General features: G+C 35.6%; 1 protein-coding gene across 18 annotated transcripts in view; it reads left to right on the top strand.

Annotated features, from left to right (window-relative positions):
* The window catches only part of SEC31A (SEC31 homolog A, COPII component), a 74,324-nt gene that overhangs the window by 35,453 nt on the left and 14,256 nt on the right, over positions 1 to 24,615 (top strand). For 9 of the 18 annotated variants that reach the window (XM_027087506.1, XM_027087507.1, XM_027087509.1 and 6 more), the window contains 13 exons: positions 1,626 to 1,862; positions 2,760 to 2,834; positions 4,266 to 4,304; positions 4,800 to 4,877; positions 7,740 to 7,815; positions 8,248 to 8,426; positions 9,636 to 9,762; positions 10,717 to 10,862; positions 12,123 to 12,296; positions 14,182 to 14,355; positions 17,066 to 17,158; positions 17,850 to 17,976; positions 19,647 to 19,988. In XM_027087506.1, the coding sequence (XP_026943307.1) occupies positions 1,626 to 1,862; positions 2,760 to 2,834; positions 4,266 to 4,304; positions 4,800 to 4,877; positions 7,740 to 7,815; positions 8,248 to 8,426; positions 9,636 to 9,762; positions 10,717 to 10,862; positions 12,123 to 12,296; positions 14,182 to 14,355; positions 17,066 to 17,158; positions 17,850 to 17,976; positions 19,647 to 19,988 (1,867 nt within the window). The remainder of the gene's footprint in view (positions 1 to 1,625; positions 1,863 to 2,759; positions 2,835 to 4,265; positions 4,305 to 4,799; positions 4,878 to 7,739; positions 7,816 to 8,247; positions 8,427 to 9,635; positions 9,763 to 10,716; positions 10,863 to 12,122; positions 12,297 to 14,181; positions 14,356 to 17,065; positions 17,159 to 17,849; positions 17,977 to 19,646; positions 19,989 to 24,615) is intronic. The other 9 variants (XM_027087505.1, XM_027087514.1, XM_027087516.1 and 6 more) reach the window with 7 other exon arrangements.

Genomic DNA, 24,615 nt, shown 5'->3' with positions numbered 1-24,615 from the left:
TATAATACTTCAGTATTACTGAGTGGACATGCGCTTTTCATTCCAAAGATAAATATATAGTGAACATCCTCTGTTTGTCAGGTACCACTTTAGGCACTGGAAACATACCTGTGAACTAGATAGAGTCTCTGTCCTCAAGTAGCTTATATTGGGGGGCGGGGAGGCTTTTCTGTACAGTTTGATTTTTCTTTTAAACCTTGTCCATACATAATTTTATAATAAGTGTTTTATTATAACTAACTAGATGGATGGTTAGGATTCAGTAAGTAAAGTGGAAAGTGATAAAAGCAAAGATTCAAAGGCAGGAGAGCAGATAGTGGAGAAGACCAGACAAGAGGGATGAGAGATTAATTAAATCCCAAAGTGATGTAATCAAAGATCTATTATTTAGGAAGATGAGAGTATGTAGTATGGTTTGGAAGGGGGAAAGACAAGAGTAGATGTGCAGTCATACAGCAGTTCAGTGCAAAAAGAATTAGGCAGAAAAATAGCAATGTAAAAGAAAGAAATCAAGAGATTTCAGAAGAGATCAATACCTAGACCTGAGGAATGAATTTGAGAGGCCAAAGGAAGAGTTCTCAGCCTGCTTAATAGGAGAATGACAGCAAACATGTACCTGGGAGCCCCCCCATAGAGAAATGAAAACCCCAATGAGTGGCAAAACCTAAGTGCTTATATGCTAGGTTGAACAAAGAATGGCAGTTGTGGAACAGTAACTAAAATATGTAGAGACTGATGGAGATAATTTTTATTTAACAAGGTCTGTTTGTATAGAGTTCTCCCATCCTGGACTCCCATATCTGGTGATAAGGATGTATCTTTCCTCCTGGTGTAGGGAGAGCAGCTCTCACATGTGAGTTTCATCTCCTGCTTTCAGAAAGAAAAGAGGAGGTCAGGGTGCCTTTCTTGCTCCTGTTGTTTTTCAGTATTCTTCAGCTCAAAATAATCCTTAGGTCAAATGGCATATTTTGTAGCAGCATAATCCACCACCTTTTAAAACGTGGAGCCTAGAGTAGAAAGGCAAATACGTACAGCTAATAGTTGAATCAAAAGAGAGAGATAGGGCTTCCCTGGTGGCGCAGTGGTTGAGAGTCTGCCTGCCGATGCAGGGGACACGCGTTCGTGCCCCGGTCCGGGAAGATCCCACATGCCGCGGAGCGGCTGGGCCCGTGAGCCATGGCCGCTGAGCCTGCGCGTCCGGAGCCTGTGCCCCGCAACGGGAGAGGCCACAACAGCGAGAGGCCCGCGTACCACAAAAAAATATATATATATATACATACATATATATATATATATATATATAAAAAATATACTGAGGGTGTCTGGGATGGCAGAGGTGACATTTGCCCAGGCTTTGAAGAGGAGTAGCATTTAGTATGTGGAAGTTAGTAAAAGCAAGTAGGTGAGAAATTGTGGGGCACAGCAACTGGGACCTTTTATGTAGTAGGTGGGTGGTGTGAAGAGGAAAAATAATTGAAGGCTGGGGTCAGACTGTGGAGTAGGGGAGTGTATCACCAATTGCATCCAGAGCCAGAGTTCTTTTCCTTTAGCCGGTTTACAGTCAGTACGTTTGAGGGCCACATCCTTGTCGTTGGAACTGATTTTGTTTACTTGTTCTATTCTAGTTTGGAGGCAAACTGGTTACCTTTGCGAGTGTCAGAACACAGCCTCAGCAGGGAGCTGAGCAGCAGCTGCAGCAGCACCACGTGCGCATCAGTCAGGTCGTAACAGAAGAGGAATTCCTTAGCCGGTCAGCCCAACTTCAGCAGGTCGTGCAGTCACAAGGATTTGTCAGTTATTGTCAGAAGAAGATTGATGCTTCTCAGACTGAGTTTGAGAAAAATGTGTGGTCCTTTTTGAAGGTAAAGTTGGTGTTAAGCAATTTTATTTCATTATCTGCAAATTCACCTATTTCCATCATATTCTAAATCTGTCTTCCTGTTGAAGAAACAATCGAGAGAATGTGATTTGGGGATCTCCTGATGAAATTAAACCATATGGAGGGTACATGACCTAACACTTTATGTCAAGAGTTCTTCCTTCTCTGCTGTGAAAAGCCTAATATGAAATACTTTTTTAATAAGTAAAAAATAATATAATAGCTAATTTTAAGTGAGAGAGACATAACATTCAACAGACCTATTTTAAAATTAGAACATAGAGCTTAGTATAATAAAAACACAGAGTATTTAATTTTTGTAGTAGGTCTAATTAAGGAAAATGGGGAAAGAGGGAAAAGGTATAGGGGAGAGAGGTTGGAGGCATTTCTCATTCCTTTTACTGAGTTGCATTTACGACAGTAGAATAATAGAATTTTCCGGTTTGTCATTTTGTCTCCATGGGAATATCTATTTCTCAATTCTGTTTTCCAAAGAAAAGAAATCTTGAATGCAATCAGGTTAAATTTATTTTTATATTTTGTGAGTAAGTCTTAGTTTTAAGAAAGAGTTTTAGGACATCACGTGTTTCACATAATGTGAGTTTTGCACTCATGTAACCTTTGGACATGACTTTGTTTTTACAAAAATTAGTTTAAATGTAAGTTTTATTCAACCTGGGTAATTAATTACTAGTAGGCTTACTATTTTAAAAAATAACTTCTTTAGAAAAACTTCTTTGGATTCTCTTATAAACAACCTTTTGGTTGATATAGTAAACTTCAGGTAATTTTAATAATTCTGCTTGGAATTTGAGCAGTTAATTAAAAATTAGGCCTTTAAATGCAATTCTTTGTTTCAAGAATATGTCTTCTTTTAAAGGTAAACTTTGAGGATGATTCTCGTGGAAAATACCTTGAACTTCTAGGATATAGAAAAGAAGACCTAGGAAAGAAGGTAAACTTTTGGAAAAGTTTAAAGGCTGTGCTTACACAAATAAAATATTTATGTAGCAGAGGTGTTTTTATTTTTTAAAAAGTTCAACACAGATTGTTTCAAATCATTCAGTAAACATTTAATAAGAATTTATGCTTGGTTGCCAAAGTTTTTCATACACGTTGTTAAAGGTGAAACTCCTCATTGTACCTGAATTTAGAAGCTGCTAGAACCACCTTTAATTCAAAGTCGATTTAAAGAGCTGTGTCAGGGAGAATTGGGCCTTGAAAGAAAAGAGGCTGTGAACCTCAAACACTGGAATGACATTTAGTTTTTTAAGAGGAGGTGTAGCCAGCGGCCCTGGAGGAAAGAGAGGGGGGAAACTTAAGAGATCACCCTGCATTCACTACAGCTTAAGTGATGAAAAAGAGGGTACTGTTTTGCACCCCCGCTGTTTATGCCTTCAGCCCACAATTCCCAAACTGTTTATTAAGTTGGTCCAGCTCACAAGTAACTAGTAAATATTTTGGAACAAGGGTGTTTTATTCTACTAAACCTGAATAAACAAAAAGCCCAAGTGATTTGCTTAACATTTTAATGTAAAAAAAAAAAGATTACTTTTTAAAAAAGGAGGTTATATTCCAGTTTTATAGTTTTCTTCTCAGAGCGGCTTAATAATTATTCCACAGTGTTGACATAAACAGCAATTAAAACACTCTGACTTTGGAAACCTTGAAGGATATATTTAGAATTCTTTGTATAATTTGTATTAATCCTTTGTCATTCTTTGAAAATGACTGAAGTCTTCTATAGCATTGCAGAATTATCGCATATGCGGAACAGGTTGAATACTGTGCACTCTGGGCAGTCAGTGCTGAGCACATTGAAGATTAGTCCCCTTTAATGTCAGATAGACCTGAGCTCACATCACAGCTCCGCTGCTTACTGGTCATGTGTCTTTCCTCACTCCTTTAGATTTTTTATATTTAACTTTATTATTAGTCTAAACTTCTTGATGCTATAACTTGGTTTGCAAGAGATTAATATGAAAGTTTTACTGCAAACCTGTTAGCAAAAAATGAGGAAATAAAATTTGATTGTCAAAATACATCTAGTAACAGTTCTTTCCATAGTAAGTCTCTGAAGAAATATTTTTTTAAATTATAGTTATTTTATTTAAAACAAAGTAGACGAAAACATGCTTGTTTTGAGGTTAGTTTTACAATTTGAATAGCAGAGTAAGATGACGTGTGAGCAATAAAATAGATCCATGTAACTGAAACTAGCACCATTGAGAATCAGTTCTGCAAAAATTTTATTCTTTTCTTAAACATGCTACCCCTGATCTGAATTTTGGATTTTTGCCAATGACAATGGAGTAAGAGGTGAACATTTGCTATATGCCTTGAAATAGAATTCCATTTGGTAGCTGAGTTGTTGTCTTTATTTCAGATTGCTTCGGCCTTGAACAAAGTGGATGGACCTGATGTGGTAAGAGAAGGCCTTTAAAAATAGCTACCTTCTAAAATTTTGGTTTAGGTCATAAAGAAGAAAATATAATTTAGGAAATTTGTTTTATTGCTTTACAGTTTAAAAACAAATGCTTATTGTAGGCATTTTAATACATGAATAATTCTCTTTAAAATAGCATAAGTTATAGCTAGTAGAGCTAGCTATAGCTAGTAGAAATTCCTATGTTTGAATTTCACAACAGAGGCAAAATGAAATCAGTGACTGCTCAGATACTTAACGTTAAGCTCTTTGTTGCTGAGGGACGTTTGTCAGGAAAGAAGTGTTAGGTCTTAGCAGTAATGGCTCCCTGCTTTTCCTCTAATGTTGTTCCTCAAATAAATTTACTTAGTGTTGCTTCTTATGATTAAACTAGCTCTGAATGTTGTTGGTTGGGTCTTTTGTCTTCCTTGTTCACTAATAACCTTTTAATGCTACATTCTTCACTTTCCTCTGTCATTGTTTTGTGTACCAAAGGCTCTTAAAGACTCTGACCAAGTAGCACAGAGTGATGGGGAGGAGAGCCCTGCTGCTGAAGAGCAGCTCTTGGGAGAGGTACTTATTTTTCTCATTTTTAAGTACATTGGGAAAATATGTGATATTTGTTCATCTCACATTGAAATATGGAAAATTTTCTTGACTACTTGTTCCAAAATAAAGCTGGAGTTTTCTTAGAGATGTTTAAGGTAGAAGTCTGTTTACTAATTTGATAGAAGTATCATCTCTAAAATTTTTAGTTCTCTGACCTAGCTTCTGGATTATATGGTTTAAAATTAACAGCTGATGTGAGATTGACTTAGTTTGGTCAGATGCATATCAAGATGTCAAATTGAAAAGATACTTTATTCAGAAATCCACATTGCATTGCATGTAAAGGTAATGTTTTTTCTTGACACATTAATATTTACAACTCACTATCAGTGGCATAAGCTTCTGAATTAATCTTGAACTTTGAGTCCAAGTAAAGAATATTTCACTAAATAATCTGATCATCCTGATTCACTATAAATGCATCCTGAGTTGTAGTGACAATTTTTATAACTAGGTAAAAAGAGTCCTTGAAAACAGAGTTGTATCATTAATTTTTTTCCTTTTAATTTTCTGAGTTTTTTTAAGCCACTAATATATAATTCTATAATTTACTTTCCTTGCTTTCTAATTATATTTCATCTTAGAAAATTAATCAACAAGTTCTTGTTTCTCATCTCATATTTGACTTTTTCATTGTTCTTTGTGATATGGGGATATTCTGATTATATAAAATTTCTTACAACCTTTTACTAAGTTATAATTCCTCAGTAAACAGACTATTACAAGATGATTATTAAAAAATACTTTCCTTAGAAGTGGATCTTCTAACATTTATTTAACTCAGGAATACAGGATATGGGTAAAATCTTGCTGAAAATTTGAACTAATTTTGGGAATACATAGAATTGTAGGATACATTAAAGAAACGTACTTTCATTTATATACAACTGGACTAACTATGTATTATCAAAGAGAGGGCCATTTGTAAATACACTCGTGAATTAATAGGTAAATATATATTTAACAAAACAGTAGTCATCAATGTGTGCTTTCAGAATATTTGAAAAAATGTTGTTTAAGGTGGTAATATCTTCCCCTTTATCTTGATGATGCTATTATTATGTAAAATAAAACATAGTAGCTTACACACTAAAGATAACCAGCACATAATAAGTTGTGCATTTTTTCACTTTATGTATATTTCAGAAGTCCATATATAAAAGTTTATTAGTTGCTTTTTGAAAGCAAATTTGAAAAATTGTTAAAAGATTTTTTTGATAAGTTTGTTAGTGAATATAATCAGATCAGTATCTGATTTATTCTTCAGTATGAATAACAAGTTTTACAATTTTTTTTTTTTTTTTTTGCGGTACGTGGGCCTCTCACTGTTGTGGCCTCTCCTGTTGCGGAGCACAGGCTCCGGACGTGTAGGCTCAGTGACCATGGCTCACGGGTCCAGCCGCTCCGCAGCATGTGGGACCTTCCCGGACCGGGGCACGAACCCGTGTCCCCTGCATCGGCAGGCAGACTCTCAACCACTGCGCCACCAAGGAAGCCCAGTTTTACAATTTTTTAATTTCAGTTTTTAAATTCTAAAATGCTTCTCTTTTGTTGGGGAGAGAATTAAGGTTATAGTTATTCTCCTGTAATAGTATTAACTAATTAAGCATTATTAACAGATGATGCTCTACTGTGCTCTACACTAAAATTATCCAATTCAAAAATGCTCCTGACTTTGAATTCTAGGCACTAACATTGAGATGTATAGGTAACACGAGCACAGAAGATAGATATTTTATCTCATGTAAGACAGATGTGTTTTTTCTTTTAATTTCTCTATAATCTCTGACACATTTTATTTTTTGTCGTCTTTTGAATTTTTATGCATAGAAGAGAAAGCATTTAAAGTATTTGCCAGCAGTATGCCTCCATTATATTTCTTTTCTTCTAAAGAAAGAAAATATTGAATTTATTTTTACTCAGTCTTACAAGTAGTTTCAGAAATTTGTAACAGAACTGTATATATTTTTACCAGACCAACCTGCTGTTCCAGGTGTGACTAATTTAAGAGAACACAAAATCTCTAATTGAATTTTAGTATATTTATAAATAATCTGTTTATATTGCATTTATATAAGGACGCCAGGTGGTTTTCTTTTTTTCACGACTGAGTCAGTTAAAACCGAAAGACTCTTATAACTATACCTATTAGACAGAATTTTTAGATGTGTTGAAACAAGATGTGTTGAAACCTTAAAACAAGGTTGTTTTAAGATCTGAATTAGAAAAATGTAAAAAAAGATCTAAATATAGTATAATTTAAAACATCTTGTGGGACTTCCCACAAGTGGGAAGTGGCTAAGACTTTGTGCTCCCAATGCAGGGGGTCTGGGTTCAATCTCTGGTCAGGGAACTAGATCCCACATGCTGCAACTAAGAGTTCGCATGCCTCAACTAAAGATCCCTAACGCAGTAATGAAGATCCTGTGAGCCGCAACTAAGACCTGGTGCAGCCAAATAAATAAATAAATATTTAAAAATAAATAAATAAAACATTTTGTGTGTTTCAAGCTACTGTTAGTTGAGGTATCTAAGAAAACAAAAATTCTTCAGCTTCAGTATCTTCTGAGCTCCCAATATGGATATGTACACTTAAGTTTGTTTAACGTTATTTCTGAGGACTTTGGATTTTATTTATGATTGTATAATGAGAGTTAATACTTAAGGAAATCATAGTTCTTAGTTTAAACTTGGATCTGAGAAATTTTCTGGGATAACTTGGCATGTCATCTAGTCAGTAAGTGAATAATCATATTTAAATTTTGTTTTGCTGGTAATTTATTCCAGTTTCATCTGGCTAAATTGCTGCCCTTTTCATCTCCTTAGCGCATTAAAGAGGAAAAACAAGAATCTGAATTTCTACCATCAGCTGGAGGAACATTTAACATCTCCATCAGTGGGGGTAAGAATCTGTTGGTTTTGATTTCTAATTTCTTTTAACCATTTGAAAGCAAATAGTCCCTGAGTTTAAGTTAGAAACATTTTGTCACAGGTGGTAGAGGGTTGACAAGAACTCAGTTATCATTTAGTACATGTAATCACTACCTTAAAAATGATGGTATGATCTAAAACCTATGTGATAGAAACTGTAAATGATCTTTATTATTACATTTTAGGCAATCTGGAAAATATGTTATTTTACCTGATTTTACTTATATGTATCTCAGTATATTTCCATAGATATCAACAGTTTGTGTTAGAAATTAATCCACCAGTAATATTCAGAAATCAGCATTGTGTTCTCCATTGTGCGTGTATGTAAAAATTCATAGGTGTAGTGTTTTTTTCTTGTAACAAAAAACTTTAACTTGGGTGTGTTATTTCTTTATTGCAGATATTGATGGTTTAATTACTCAGGCTTTGCTGACGGGTAACTTTGAGAGTGCTGTTGACCTTTGTTTACATGATAACCGCATGGCTGATGCCATTATATTGGCCATAGCAGGTGGACAAGAACTCTTGGCTCGAACCCAGAAAAAGTACTTTGCAAAATCCCAAAGCAAAATTACCAGGGTATGTTATTTTAAAAATAAACAAACAGCAGCATTTGTTTATAAAAGCAAAGCACTCTTATTATAGATAATTGAGATTCAGATAACAGTAAAGAACAAAAAAACCCATCCATAATTCCTTGACCCAGAAATAGTCATTGTTGATAGCTTGGCATGATTATCCCAGTTTTTGTTGTTTACATATATAATATTTTAAATGAAATATTTTTATTGTAGAAAAGTTAGAACATAGAAAATGTTAAAGATAATAATTTTAATACCCCCTAATTCTTCCATCAGATTGGTACATATCCTTTTGTATCTCTTTCTATGTATTTGTAGAATTTTTAAAAACAATCAATTATACAGGTATATGTGTGTGTGGTTTTATGTATAAATATTGTCACTTACATTGTAATCATTTTCCTGTATCATTTAAAGATTCTTACAAAAATTTTTAAATTGCTCTATAATATTCTATAGTAGGGATTTATTATTTCTCTTATTTGGGGATGTTTAGGTAGTTTCTCATATTTTCCTAATGTAGTTGAGATAGCAGTAAACATCCTTGTTGTGCCTAAAGATTTGTGTGAATTTCTAATTGTTTAATGAGGCTGTAGTCCTAGGAATGGAATTTCTGGTGCAGAGGGTCTGTACATTTTTAAGCCCCTGCTTGATGATATTAAATTTCTTTCCATGAAAGTTGTCCCAGTGTTCAGTCCCAGCAGCTTTGGTTGCTGTCGGTGTCCCCAGCCTTGTCTTGTGTCACTCCCTCCCCTGTTATCTTTTAGCCACACTGGCTGCCTTTCAGTTCCTTACACACTCCACGTGCCTTTCTCTCCCAGGACTTTGCCCTTAGTGTTCCATTGGTCGGCAGTGTTTTTTCCTTCTCGATGAAATTAATTCTGACTTCATATCTTAAATGTCTGTATGCTCAGAAAGCTTTTCCTGATCCATCAGACTAAAAGGCATGTCCTCCTGTTAAATGTTTTGGTAACACCCTATAGTTCTCCTTCTCAGCATTTTATAAAACATGTTAGTGTGATTTTGTTGTTGTTGAGGAAAATATCTTTTATGTCAGTTGGTTTAAGGATATACTTCGCTTTGCTGCTACTTTATTTTTCATGAAATACTGTGAGTAGTAGTTTTGAAAGATTGATTGATTAGCCAGAGTTAATTTTTATCAATATACCAAAAGCTTTTAATTCTCCTTTTGTTTTCCTTTCCTAAGCTAATTACTGCAGTAGTGATGAAGAACTGGAAAGAGATTGTCGAGTCTTGTGATCTTAAAAATTGGAGAGAGGCTTTAGCTGCAGTATTGACTTATGCTAAACCAGATGAATTTTCTGCCCTTTGTGGTAAGAAAATGAGCTTTATATTTATATTATGTATATGGCATGGTATATTGTAAATAAAATTAATGGCAGATTTTATTTAGAAATTTTTGTAAACCTACTAACAACAGATAAGAAAACGAAGCTCTCATTTGAATGCTTTTCTCAGTTATTATTAACTGCGTTGCTTCTCCATACCTACTAGTCATTTTTTAAAATAATATTATTTAATGATATTGGTTTCAGACAGACCAAACTGAGACTCTTGCTTCTGCCACTAACTAGCTATATGACGTAGGAAAAATTAATTTCTAAGTCTTAGTCTTTTCATATGTAAAATGGCACATAATTAGCTCTCACTTAATAAATGTTAGCTTGATAAAATTCATAATTATAACATTTGAGTAGAAATTACCATTAAAGGCCATGACTGAACTGATGACTAAGGAATAGTATTCATTATGTACAAGAACAGAAGCTTTAGGCGGCTAGTATAAAAATGAACAACCTTGAAAGTTTTATGAGAATGTAAAACTTACAAGATATTAACTTTCTATCATAAATAATTTAGAGTAGTCTAGCTATCATTGATGTTTATTCCAAATGTGCCATATTTTAGTCCACTGCTTACAAAAGCACCAGACATGATGAAATGCAGTTAAATGTTCATTAGGATTTTTCTGTTCAAATATTTTTCCCACTTTTAATTTTTTTCTAATATAATAAATATAAACCCATTCTACAGCTAGGTATAGAATCTTGTGAAATTGTTTATTATATAAAATTTGTCACTCATTTTCCACTCATTTAACAAATAAATATTTACTGAACATTTACATGACAGTGATTTTATTTCTGCCTGCTACTCATTGGTTATGAAGTTTGATCCATACCTCTGAAAATATTATTGGGCTGCTCATGACCTCATACACAGATTGCCTTGTATATAATCTTATTTGTTTTCCTCTTGATCTATAGATCTTTTGGGAACCAGGCTTGAAAGTGAAGGTGATAGCCTCCTGCAGACTCAGGCATGTCTCTGCTATATTTGTGCAGGGAATGTAGAGAAACTAGTTGCATGTTGGACTAAAGCTCAAGATGGAAGCAATCCTTTGTCCCTTCAGGTTAGTATCTTTGAAACAAAAGGTGCTTCCTTTCTAGTACTGTCTTTCACCCTATTTATATTCTAGAGATTGATTTGTTCCAGAAGTTCATTGCTTTCACCCTACTTAATTATGTTTTAGAATCTCTTTTGCTGGATAATTATGTGTATTTATTGCTATGTTTGGAGAGGCAGAGTTTGAGATGATGGGATGGTAAAATGGGAATGCAACTGTTTGTGAGAACCAAGTTGTGATATGGTAGTTACTGAGGGAAGTAGGTGGCAAGAGCATGAAAACAACCATAGAGTTTACCTCTTTTCCTCCTGCTCCTTTCTCTGCCTCCAGTGATCCTGTGTGCCTTGGGCAAAGAAACGGTGTGAGGTAAGGAATGGGAGGGGTCCCCAGTACCAATGGGCAGTCTTCATGGTTCGGGGAAAATGAAAGTAAGAGGTAAATGGGATCCCGTGCAGCACTAATACATGGGCAAGAGAGGAAGTGAAAAACGTGGGGACTATTCTCTGGCGCTGAGTAACTATATATTTAGATTTTTTTTATTCCTAAGCAGTTAGTCAGCAGTCTCAAGAAATTTCAGTCTAATGTTTCTTTTTGCCTCTGCAGAGAGATTTTCTCAGTATGGTTGTTGCTTTAAAGATCACTATTGAAACCAAAAGTCTTGTAGGAATCAAGGTTTTTCCTTCTAAGTGCTTCTGAGAGAAAACACACTTGTTTTCACACTTCTGGATTGGTGTACTTATGAAGGGCAGATGGGATACTCTTGTACTTTATACCTGAAGCATAGCTCTCTAGTGTTGAAAGAATAGGTATTGAAGAGCATTATGAGAAACTTCGGGTTGAAATGCTAAGCCTGTTTGGAGGCTTAGTAGTACTATTTTTATAGTATACATAGTATAATAGTATAATATTTCCTCTTATATATTCTGGTAACCCAGTTTCTGCCTTCAGACATCAGCCTGTCACTTTCACTTTGGATATTTGCCTGTTTTAGCTCAGGAGACAAGTCTCTGGCAATTTAAGGATGTTTGGGAGAAGATGGTAACCTATTCCTTAACCATGAGTAGGAGACCTTCCTCCTCGCTTTTTCAGTTACCTAGATGGTGGTCAGCTCTTGCAGACTTTCTTAATATTGGTGATAATAGGTACCGTACTTTTGGTAGGCTTTGGAAATCTTAGTAACTCCTTCTCTTTTCCTGCTTCCTCTCAGTATACATCTTGGTATCATTGTCTGTTTCTCCTTCACTCTCCTTTCTTTTTCTCATTTAGGATCTGATTGAGAAAGTTGTCATCCTGCGAAAAGCTGTACAACTCACCCAAGCCATGGACACTAATACTGTAGGAGTTCTTTTGGCTGAGAAGATGAGTCAGTATGCCAATTTGTTGGCAGCCCAGGGCAGTATTGCTGCAGCCCTGGCTTTTCTTCCTGATAACACCAACCAGGTAATTAGAACTGGCCATTTTTCTTCTTTGAATATGTGAGTAAGGTGAGTTCAGTAGATAGCACTCAGTATGAAACATAAATGTACTAGTAGGTGGAATGATTTGGAGCAGTTGAATTTCTGTCACCTAATAGGTGAATATTATTGACACGTCTTCAAGGGTAATTTCAGGTGTATTCAAGTATTCAAGGCAGAGAAAACTACATCACATTCCTAATTTAGTGTCCTTATTTGGTGTGCAGTAAAACTTGGGCTTTTTCATGATACTTGTTTCAATTCAATAAGTGACTGAATATGTAGTGATGAATAGGATTGCCAAGATCCTTTCCCTGAGGGAGTTTCCAAACTCAAAATGATAACAAGTATACATGGGATTCCAACGTGATAAGGACAATGATAGAGGTAGTGGGAGCACAGAAGAGGGAAATCTAAACCCAATAGTGCAGCATGGGTGGAAGCTGGGGTGGGGAGTGAGGAAGATTTTCCACAAGTAGGTTATTTCTGCATTGTGTATCTGCTAGAGCTTAATTCGGAGGCTTTTCTTATTTCTGTACTTTTTGTTCTAAACTTTATTCTGTTTTTGACGAAATATTTTAGTTAATTGTTTTCAGTATTTTGTCTGTTCTAGGGAATTGTCAATAAATTTCATTGAGTAATTTCATTGAGTAAAAATACTTCTATCTGTGTTCCAGGACTGTGGAGGTATGACTCTCTAGTTGGTTTTGTATACACTTATATGTAGGATCCAGCTCACATCTTTCTGAATTGTTAATGAGAATATTAAGTAGAATAGAAACAAAGTCTTTATCTTTATAATGACTTTGGTATAATAGTTTTATAGGATTTTTTACTTAATAAGGTCTTATTATTATATTGAAGTATAAGACCCTTTATCTTAAGACTAACTTACTCTAAGACCTTTAGACCTTCTGGCCTGAGAATTAAACTCTTTATTTTTAATACTGTTTATAATCACATACATTTTCTATACATTATTCTTCATGCTTTTCTTTGGACTTTTAAAGAAGAGTCTTTATGCAAAACTTGTAATTTTGACGTTACTTCCACCTATATATCTCAGTATACCCTTAGTATTTTCTGGGGAATATTTCCTGAGACTTTGTAATATCATTATAGTATATAGTTCCCCTCCATAAAAGGCAGGTTTACCTAAGTATACCTACAAAATTTAAATGGTGTGTTTAAACCTTTAATGAATTTATAGAAATGTATAATTTTTCTAGATAATTAAATGAATTCTTGCTGAAACATTTTAACACATTGCTTTTTTGTTGTTGTTTGGTAATAACTAGAACATGTATATGGTAAACTCATACTTACTATAGATCTATATAATTATAGATCTGTGTGAGCTACCCTGAGTTTGACATCTTAACTCTTTTATTTCAAGCATCTCTTTTTTTTATTAATTTTCATGTCTTTCATAGATCACCATTTTCTTCCATCACCATCTTTAGCAGTTGATTCTCTTTTGGAGCCTTTTTTCCCTGCAGAGAAACAAAGTTGTATTTTTTCAGCTGCTTTTGTGATTTGTGAGCATTACTCAACTGCAAGAGAAACAGCAAAAGAGCAGTGATGATAAGTGACATTGATCTTGCATACTACCATGTGGTAGGCATAATTCAAATCCCTGCCTCAGTTAAATTACAAGTTACACTGTATATAATGGACCTTTGGTGTCAGTCTTGAGTATTAGAAACCATGATGTCAGACCCTAATGTGCCAGGGTTTATTGCATAATATCCAGCATATGAACAAAAATCATATGAATGATCAAGCTTACTTTAAGAAGATCAACATGCTGTCATATATAGTTGGGTGAACTCTTAACAATTTGCTTTGCTTTCTTCCATTGCTTCTTATAGCCAAATATTGTGCAGCTTCGTGACAGACTTTGTAGAGCACAAGGAAATCCAGCAGGACAACAGGAGTCACCTAAAATTCCTTATGAGAGGCAGCAGCTGCCCAAGGGCAGACCTGGACCAGTTGCTGGCCACACACAGATGCCAAGAGTTCCAGCTCAACAATATTATCCCCATGTGAGTGATATGGTCCAGATTAAGTAGGAACATTTATATATTTCAAATTGGTGGTTTTAGTTTCTTGAGTAAGAGACCAGTGATAAAACTAGACAATGTATTATTTTAATGGTTATAGTTTTTCTGATCTTGAAAATAGCACTTATGATGTTTTTAAAAATTATCCCTTTGATCTAGTCAAATAATTTACAAACTGGGTAAAATTAATTTAAGCTCTCTGGGGAGAGTTCTTCTTATTTCTCCATCACTCAAACTTAAATTACACATGTACATCTGTTCTTGAAATTTTTACAATTTGATTCATCTAACAAACTGTGAGTAAAGTAGTGGGAACAATTTTGTGGGTAATTTGGTCACTTTTTTTAAACGTTTTTAGAAAATAGTCTCTTTTTAAGTATTATTTTCTGAGTCATTAGTGTGGTTTTACTATGTCTTCTGTATCAGCACAGTAAAGAGTATCCAGAATACAAACATTTTTCTGGACAACTTTATATTAGAGAAAAGTGAGTGACCAAAGGTATATGAAGTTGTAGGTCATGGGGAATGTAAAGATGATTAAATAATTTTTATTAATTAACTAATTTATTTATTAAATTAAAATTGCCAAATGGTTAGTGGCATAAAATGTGACCTCTTATTGTCTTTTACTATTTCATGTAGAAACTTATATTTCCAGACCAGCAGATAACCTTCATGTTCTTAAATAAAAAGTATATTTTCGTAAGTAATAAATGGTCTTGATCGATAACAAAGTTAGTAGGTACTCTGCCCATTTTATTTATTTATTTATTTTTGAGATGAAACCACCTCGATGGCAGTCTCTCTTATTTATTTATTTATTCATTCATTCATTTATTTTTGGCTGCGTTGGGTCTTTGCTGCTGCGTGCAGGCTCTCTCCAGCTGTGGCGAGCGGGGGCCATTCCTCGCTGTGGTGCCTGGGCTTCTCACTGTGGTGGCCTCTCCCAACGCGGAGCAGGGGCTCCAGGCACGCGGGCTCAGCAGCCATGGCACCCAGGCTCAGCCGCTCCGCGGCACACGGGATCCTTCTGGACCAGGGCTTGAACCCGTGTCCCCTGCACTGGCAGGCGGGTTCCCAACCACTGCACCACCAGGGAAGTCCCTCTGCCCATTTTAAAATAGAACAAATTGCTGATAGAATTGATGGGGTCATTTTTACATTTTGTAGCAAAAGTAATCATAAAACCATGAAAAACTAAATTTAAAAAAATTCATGCTCTTTTGTCTATTATGCTTTTGATTGCTACTTAATCAGGATAGATTACATTTGAATATAATTATAACTGTACTACTCTCTGTTTTATTTTTTGGTTCATTTGACAAATATGAATTTAAGGGCCTGTCTTTATTCTCCCTGTTGAGGGTATATTGGTAAACAAAACTAAATTCCCCACTCTTGTTGCTAGACTTAGAAAGTGTATGACATGGATAGGGCAAATCAGGTGATGGCTGGGAAACTGAGAGGTGGAGAAGTCTAGCGACTAACCAGAGTTTTAAGACATAGAGCTTGAATTTGTCAGCATGGCTAGTTAATGGTTAACAGGATTGGAACTCCTAAACTAAGCACCTTGAGTTTGACCTCACTGTGTCAGAGCACTGAAGTAAGGCATTCTCTACATTGGGAGAAGAGAATATTTACTCCTTATGTCCTTGGGTTTAATCTATCTTTCTGGGAAAATGTAAAAACCTTGAAAGACTTTTTTTATACTGTGACTTAGCAGTCTCATACTTTAAGAAAAGGAAAACAAATTCAGTCATAAATTACGCAGTGATTTTTCTTAATTAAAGCTTATGATATGTTGAATGAGGACAGTGGCTTGTGGTTTTAAAGACATGCTTATAGGCAGGAGTAAGGGGATTTCTGAAAGGGAAGCCAACTGAGTAGGAGTTCTCCTCCTACTACAACAGCACATCTTTGCTATTAATTGTTTATATGATAGAGTTTCTTCTACAAAGATTTACTTGACAAAAAATATTCTGATGGCTTAAAAACATTTTTTTTGAAAACCTCTGGACTCCAGGGTAAGCAACATGGTGTAGTGTAGCAAACACTGGCCTGGGAATCAGGAGACCTAGAATCCGTCCTAGCTCCATCATCAACAAGTTGTATGGACTTCAGCCAGCCCCTTCATTTCTCTGGGCCTTGGTTTTCTCAATGGTAAAGGGTGGGGATTAGATTGGATGATCTTTAATATGCTCTGATTGTATGATTCTAAGCCTCATATGGAACTAACATAATTTTTGTGGCTCTAATGAAATCCGGAAAAGGGAGCTTATAGCAATATGTTTACGGATCTAATAGTAGCATGAATACAATTAGTGCTTCAAAAATCACTTTTTTACTCAATTACCTTTTTTTTTTTCCAGAATGTCTTCTTTCCTTCCCTACTTACAGAACTTACCTTTTCCCACTTACTCTTGACACTTGAACGGCATTGTTCTTTCTGCTTTGATTTAGTTTTCATATTGATTTTTCTACTACCTCCCTTCCCCTGTTCTGTTATGAAAGGCGTTTTTTTCTTTTGGAATCCCAGCTACCTTGAAAGCAATTGCCTGGCTAATGTGTGCTATCTTGCTGTTCTTATTTTTTGCTTTGCATCTGGCTATTAATGCCTGTTGGGTTTTTTTTTTCTTCTTTTAACATTTTCATGTTTTATGTTCTGTGATTGGTATTTCTTTGTTCAATTCAGGTTAGAATTGCCCCCACTGTCACTACCTGGAGTAACAAAACTCCTACCGCCCTTCCCAGCCATCCACCTGCAGCCTCTCCCTCTGATACACAGGTATATCCTTCATTATTCCTCTTTGAGCAGAATTCTGCTCACCTAAATATATAGTTATATATTCTCTACCCACCTCCCTTAAGTTCCCCTCCCCCCATCTGTCTATCTGCTTATTGCATTTTAGTGCCTTTAGGATGCAAGAAGCAGTTTTTAGCACAATTAATTTATTTTCTTATCACTCTCCTCTTCTTTTGCAGTTCTAAATTGACTTGAACTAGAAAAACATCAACCAAGGTTCTATCAATGGTTTAAATCTGATTTCACTGAATATTTTTTCCTTTCTTCTTCTTCTTCCTCCTCCTCTTCTTCTTCTTTTTTTCTAGCATCGTAGAGAAGATAATATCTCCTTGTAGCATTTATACTTAATATTTTCGAAGCATTAGTCGTGGATGGACTTCAGTAGAGATGGAAAATCCTAGTGACTTACTATAAATATCATAGATCCTATTTTATGAGGCTGTTAGCATCTCTTGCCATTCATTGTTATTATTACTTTGGACCTGTCTAATCTTTAAATCACACAAAATGTGTTGCTCAGAAAATGTGTCTTGAAGAAGATAGTATGCACAAAATGCAATTTTTTTACACAAAGTTTTTTTTTTTTAATTACATTTCAAAGATTATAAATCCATCTGGTAAGATTCTTGGTTCCAAATGTAATCCTCCTTTTTACCATATTCTCATTTCCTAGGGAGAAAATCCTCCACCTCCAGGCTTCATAATGCATGGGAATGTTAATCCAAATGTTGCCACAGCTCAGCTTCCCACATCTCCCGGTCATATGCACACCCAGGTACCACCTTATCCACAGCCACAGCGTAAGTAGTGTGACCCTGAAGTCCTGTCACAGCAGCATGTCTTGTCTTATCTAGTGTAGTAACTGTTTACTTTGAAGCTCCAAAGCCATGATCAAATCAGTTTTAACAAGTAAAGAAAGAACCATTCTGTGTAGGACTTGAGTCCTTGCTATAGCAAAGCATGGTTTCCCTGGGAGGCATCCTGAATCAACATGCTAGGAAACAGCTCCTGTGTCAGTCCATTCAGAACAGTTGGCTCTTATTCCTGAGCCTGTTAAAGCGAGTCAATTGTCCCATGATTTTGGTATAAAAAAATAGAATTTTAGAAATTATTTAGTACATATTCTTTTCCTTTAGGCAAGATGATGCAAACCATTTTTGGAAAATTGGTTCCAAGGGGCATTTGTTGTCGTCTTCCATTTATTTAATTTTTTTAGGAAACAGACTATTTTTTAGAGCAGTTTTAGGCTCACAGCAAAGTTGAGTGGAAAGTACAGGAAGTCTCGGTATACCTCCTGCCTCCGTGCACAGCCTCCCCACCACAGACATTGTGCACCACGGTGGTCTGTTTGTTACAGTCAGTGAGCCTACACTGACTCAGCATTTTCGCTCAGAGTAGTTTATCTTAGGGGTTCCCTCTTGGTGTCAGACACTCTGTGAATTTTGACAAATGTATAATAATGACCTTTCCCCTATTGGCTTTCATTTTTTTTAAGAAACTACACTTGCAAAGTAAAACATCACCTCTATTTTAAAATTTAAAATAAGCAAAAATGGAAACCTCAGAGTGGACAATTATATGACTGAACAACTACTATAAAACACGAGGATGTTACCTAGCAAGATCTAATCTTAACGAGCATGTTCTGTGCTCCTAAGATGTGTGTTCTTACTTAACATGAGTACAAATTTGATACAGCTTTTCGCTCAGTGCTCAGCATGAAAGTGCTGTCTTCAGAGTAGGATGAGCACAGTTCTGTTAGATTCCCTCTGCAGAGGTTCATATTCTACCCATGGTCACACAAAAGGTAATGGTATCTGGGTTCAGGTCTTTGCATTAAAACATTAGTTGGCTGTCTGATTGCTTATTAACCAACTTTGTACAGTGTAAGAAATATAATAATTGTCTTGCCAGGGATCATACAGAGTTGCTTATTAATCTGGAACTGTGCTCAAACCCAGAATTTGAGTAGCTGATGATTTTACTAGATGTTGGAGAAGGTATCTGATTCATAACAATAGTGCTCACCCTACAGTTGTTATGGTGGAAGAGGTCTTGAGCTGCCACCAAGCTCCCTTAACTTTTACTGTAGAGGGCACTGCTTTGGATGTGTAATTCCTGCATGGCTCCATCTGATGGCTAGTAGGTGTCACTGCAGTCTTCACAGGAACAGGATGTCTCAGAAAAGGGTCAGTCTTCTGGTTCTTGGGTCTGATGACTCAAAGATTTTCATAGCCAGCAGCAGTCTGGAGATGTCAGGGTTCAAAGACTGGATCCAGTGACTTTTGGTATAGTTAGGGCATCCAGACTATCAAAAGCATAACCTGTTTTAAGTGGGTAATGTTTGGTTGTAGCTTATTATTAGAAGAATTGAAAATAATTTCCATAGAATGAGATAACTTTGGGTTTCTGTTGCTGTCTGAATAAATTAGTAACTAATTAAAATTTCTGTTTCTTCTCCTTGGTGTAGCTTATCAACCAGCCCAGCAGTATTCCTTCGGAACAGGGGGGTCAGCAGTGTATCGACCTCAGCAACCTGTTGCTCCTTCTGCTTCAAACGCTTACCCTAACACCCCGTACATATCTTCTGCTTCTTCCTATTCTGGGCAGTCTCAACTATACACAGCACAGCACCAGGCCTCTCCACCTACCTCCAGCTCCACTGCCTCTTTCCCTCCTCCTCCTTCCTCTGGAGCATCCTTCCAGCATGGCGGACCAGGAGCTCCACCGTCATCTTCAGCTTATGCGCTGGCTCCTGGAGCAACAGGTACACTGCCTGCTGCCGGCGAGCTGCCTGCATCCCAGAGAACAGGTCTGCGCTTGAAAGGGACTTGGTTTGGCTCCGTCTTTCATTTTTTCGTGATCACGTGGGTGGATGGAGGGGAATTATTTCTAACTGTAAACTGGGCAATGTGAGGTATTGATTTAATTGTATAACAAATTCTAAAACTATTTCTAAAAGTGTGATTTTCCCATAATGAACTTTAGTTGCTAGATGAGGAAAGCTTTAGAGCTTTAAAAGGGTAAGAGCATATAATCTGCCATTGAATTTAAAATAAGCAGTAAGAAATTAGTTGGCCAGATAAGTGGGGGTTGGAACTAGATTTAATTGACACTAATTTCTTTGCCAGAGTAAAACAATGCTCTGTGTTCTTCCTGAATTTTCAGATTTTAAGAAATGAGGCTGTACAAATTTTGTAATTATGTTTGTTTGTAAAGGTGAGCAAGGATCTCGACATGTGTATTGAAAGGAAAAAAGTGAAAGAATGCAACTCTGACAGAATCTCTAAGACAGCAGAAAGTATACAGTAGTGCAGGGATTCTCTCCATTAGGACAATTCTACCCTCACAAACATTTTGGAAATTTCTAGGCATTTTTGTTGTTGTTGGCAGTATAGTTCTGCCTGAAATTTTCTAATTAAAATCATAATTTAAAATTATTTTTATAGTAAACACACATTTTATAAATTCTTTTTATCTTTCATGTTACAATTAAAGCATTCTATTAATTTTTTATAAGTAGGTAATATTATCTGATTTTCATGTTAGGATTATAAAAGGGACCTCAGAAGTCTTACAAAAAGAGATCAATGAATCGGGGCAAGAACCACTAACATAGTAAAGAATTCAGACTTTGGAATCAGACTTCCTGTGTTTGTATGACAGCTTCACTCCTTTCTAGTTATGTGACCTTGAGTAAGTTACTTAACTTTAAGCCTCAGTTTCCTCATAATAATAATAGTATGTACTGATAAGCTTATGAAGAGATTGAATGCATTAGTACATTGAGAGCATTTGGGGACAGTGACTGCAAAGTTAGCTGTGATAACACATCGCTCAAAATTAGAGCTCTGTTCCTTTTTTTTTTGTCCCTGGTTTAATGTATACTTGTTACTAAGGGTATTTGAAAATAGTTTCCCTTTCAGATTATAATTGATGGTTTTAAACTAGAGGGGCAAAACAGGAGTGAGTCTTGCTTTCTAATACTGAAGTTATTCCTGGAAGTCCAGTATATGTTGTTCTCTTTTTATCTGCTAAGTAGTAGCTTTAATAACTGAAAACACTGAACATATAATAGGATTTATTGAGCAGGTATTTTTTTTCTGGGAAGTCTTATGGATCCAGAATTATACACATATCTCCTTCTCTCTTCTTTGATATATAATATTAAAGTCCAAAGTACCAAAAATCATACACACAATATGTATCAGCCTTTACTGCACAAATAAAATTTGTATAATTTTCAATACAGATATTTCAGTAGGTTGATATTTAGAGAGGAGTGTTAATTCAATTGTAGAGTTCAAAAAATTACCTTTTAAAACCTGGATGAGTGAAAACAGTATATATTCTGAATAGTTGGGTAATAGCTTGAGTGAAAGATGGATTCAAGTAAATCCCCACATAAGAAAGTGGTACAGTGAAGTAGGAAAGTGAATTATCATTTATTGAACATACATTGGACATGTAGCAGCACTGCCATATATTTTCTTTTTTCTCATAACCATGAGAAATAGGAATAATTATTTTTTTTAAAATTGCCATGAGGAAGCTTGAGTTTCCTAGGGTTATGTATAATGTTTTCATGATTGCACAGTGATAGTCTCCAAGTTGAGATACAACTGAGATACCCCAGTCTCTCAGTCTTCAGAGCCCATGTTCATTATTCTTTACCAGATAGTCTAGTCCTGATGAAAGGGGTAGAAATAGCTATCAGTGTTGGAATTACAGAAACATTTAGCATCACTATTTTAAGCATTTGTTACTTCATCATCTAAGTTAGATATTTGCATGGGTATTTTTTTCCTCCTTAAGCTAAAGGGCATTTGGCCATATAATAAAGTCTTTGCTTATGTACAAAGTAACAGTGTTCTAACCTGGCTGAGAAGCAGAGTAACTAATAGGAAGATGAAGCCATACATTTTTCAATACTCAGCATGCACTAAGCTAGCTGCTTTGTTACCTCTTGCATGTTAGTAGTCCCTGTATTTTAATTAACAGTTAGAGCTTTACCTTATTTTTATTTTTTGATTTCCTAAAAAGTTTGCTTAGGTTATACAGATAACTGTGACTAAAAGTTTTATCTTTGTCCTAATATGTCTTAGATTATTATATCATGGTTTTCTACGGGACTTGGAAATTCCACTTATCCGGTGGATTCCTCTTGATAGACAGTAGGATTTTCAAGCCCTGTAACTATTAGTGAAACAAAAAATTATGTGCCCACTGCTCAGAGAAACTCATGTTGCTATAATCAGAATTATTCTAGGCACAGGTAGGAAGGCAGAAAAGTACAGTACATTTCTAGTGAACAGCACATAGCTTTGTTGTAAGTTGGAACATAAAATTTGTATTGGGGCCAAATTTTGGAAAACATTAAATGTCAGGGCAAGAAATTTACACTTCATACAGTAAGAAGAAAAATTCTAGTGGAGGAGTTTGAACTACTGAGAGGCATGGTCAAAGTGGTACTTTATGGAGGTTAATCCGGAGCTGGTTCTGCAAAACAGATTGTGAGCAGCATGGCAGAATCAGAGGCAAGGAAAAGAGGCTGTCTCCAAGTTCTATGTATAAAGTGCTAACAGCCTAAGTTAGTATAGTGCAACATGTTTCAGTGGTGGCAGCACAAAAAGCAGGAAGTTTTCCTAGCTCTACTGTCCAGGATAAGTAAGATACTGCTGGTATCCCCCCACCTTTTTTTTTTGTCCCTGGTTTAATGTATACTAGTTACTAAGGAAGAGCACTTTCAAATGTGAAGGCCCAAGAAGTTTACTTAGAAAAATTTTCTGATAAAATGACAAGCTCTCATGAAACTGTTTTTGAGTAAACAGTATTGATTTCGTTAAACAATGGAAAATTTAATTTGGGTCTATATATATATATATATAGTCTTGTGCTCCTTCACATAGAAGAGTCTTGAAGGGGCATAATATTGCATATTTTCATGAAACAGTGTGCTGAAAAAAAAATTTTTTTTTTAATTTTCATAAACACTCCGTAGTCAAACTATAAGTACCTGGTTTTTAACCCTTTAAACAAAGGAAAGGAGCATGATAGCCTTCCTTATTTTTCTTTGGATAAATCTGTTTGATCTCATGTCATTGGAAAATGACCTTAAGGATTCATTCTTTCTAAATTTAAATTTTTAATTTTGTGATGCCTTTTTTAAAATGTGACGTGTGAGGCTAACGGGGAAGGGGGAGGTATATGATTAACAAGGATGCTGTATTCTCTCCGTCTCAAATTATCTTTTAGCCAAAAGTCTCCATACCATTGGCACTAATATTTTTCTGTGAATCCACTGAAAGTATCTTAGCCAGTGCCTAGATCCTACCGTTATGCAAGGACACCTTGAGAAGGTTCCCAGTGAGAAGTGAGATTGAAGTAAAGATGGTAGCAACTCCACTTCTGTGTGTGAGACCAAGCGCTTCTCTCTTCCTTCCCTAAAGACCATGTGGAGGACTAATCCCTACACTAAGGTGGATAAGGGTCTCCAGAATCCAGTGACATGCCATATTCAGTTTTTAAGTTAATGTTCCCTTGATTTTTATTAATTTTTTATTGTAGGATTTTGAAAGACCTCAAATAGTATAGAGAATAAAATTAAAATTATCTGTAATTCTGCCACCCATATGTAACCACTAATAATTTAGGTGTATTTATTCCCTTCATACACATATATGCACACATATATGTATGTATGCATGTATTAAAGTTCTTTTAATGTTGAATATATATAACATAAAATTTACCATTTTAATCATTTTTAAGTGACATCAAGTGCATTAAATTATTGTACAATCATCACCGCTAACTACGGAACTTTTTTGTCATCCCATACTGAAATTATGTAGCCATTAAAAACCTCCTGTTTTCCCCAGCCCCTGGTAACCACCGTTTTACTTTGTTTCTATGTATGTATTCTAGGTACCTCATATAAGTAGTCATAAAGTTTTTTCTTCTTGTAACTGGCTGTTTCACTGTCTTTAAGATTCATCCATATTATAGCATGTATCAGAATTTCAGTTTTAAAGCTGAGTAATATTCCACTCTAAGTATGTACCACATTTTGTTTATCCATTAACCTGCACATGGGCATTTTGGCTGTCGTGAATAATGCTGCTGTGAACATGAGTATACAAATATCTATTCAAGTCCCTGGTTTCAGTTCTTTTGGGTATATACCCAGAAATGGAATTACTGGATCAAATAGTAATTCAGTGTTTAATTTTTTGAAGTGGTGGCACTATTTTACATTTTCACCAGCAATGCGTAAGGGTCCAATTTCTCCACATCCACACCAACACTTGTTGTTTTCTGTGTTTTTGTTTTTGTTTTTAATTCTCGCCATTCTAATGGGTGTGAAGATAGTAGTATCTTATTGTGTGCATGCATTTTTAAAGAATTGAGATCATAACTCGCACATACACTCATAATTT

The sequence above is a fragment of the Aethalodelphis obliquidens genome, unplaced genomic scaffold, assembly GCF_003676395.1.
Source record: "Aethalodelphis obliquidens isolate GAN/ISIS:26980383/991018 unplaced genomic scaffold, ASM367639v1 scaffold59, whole genome shotgun sequence".
Lineage (NCBI taxonomy): Eukaryota > Metazoa > Chordata > Mammalia > Artiodactyla > Delphinidae > Aethalodelphis > Aethalodelphis obliquidens.
This window is presented reverse-complemented; position numbering and strand designations above follow the sequence as displayed.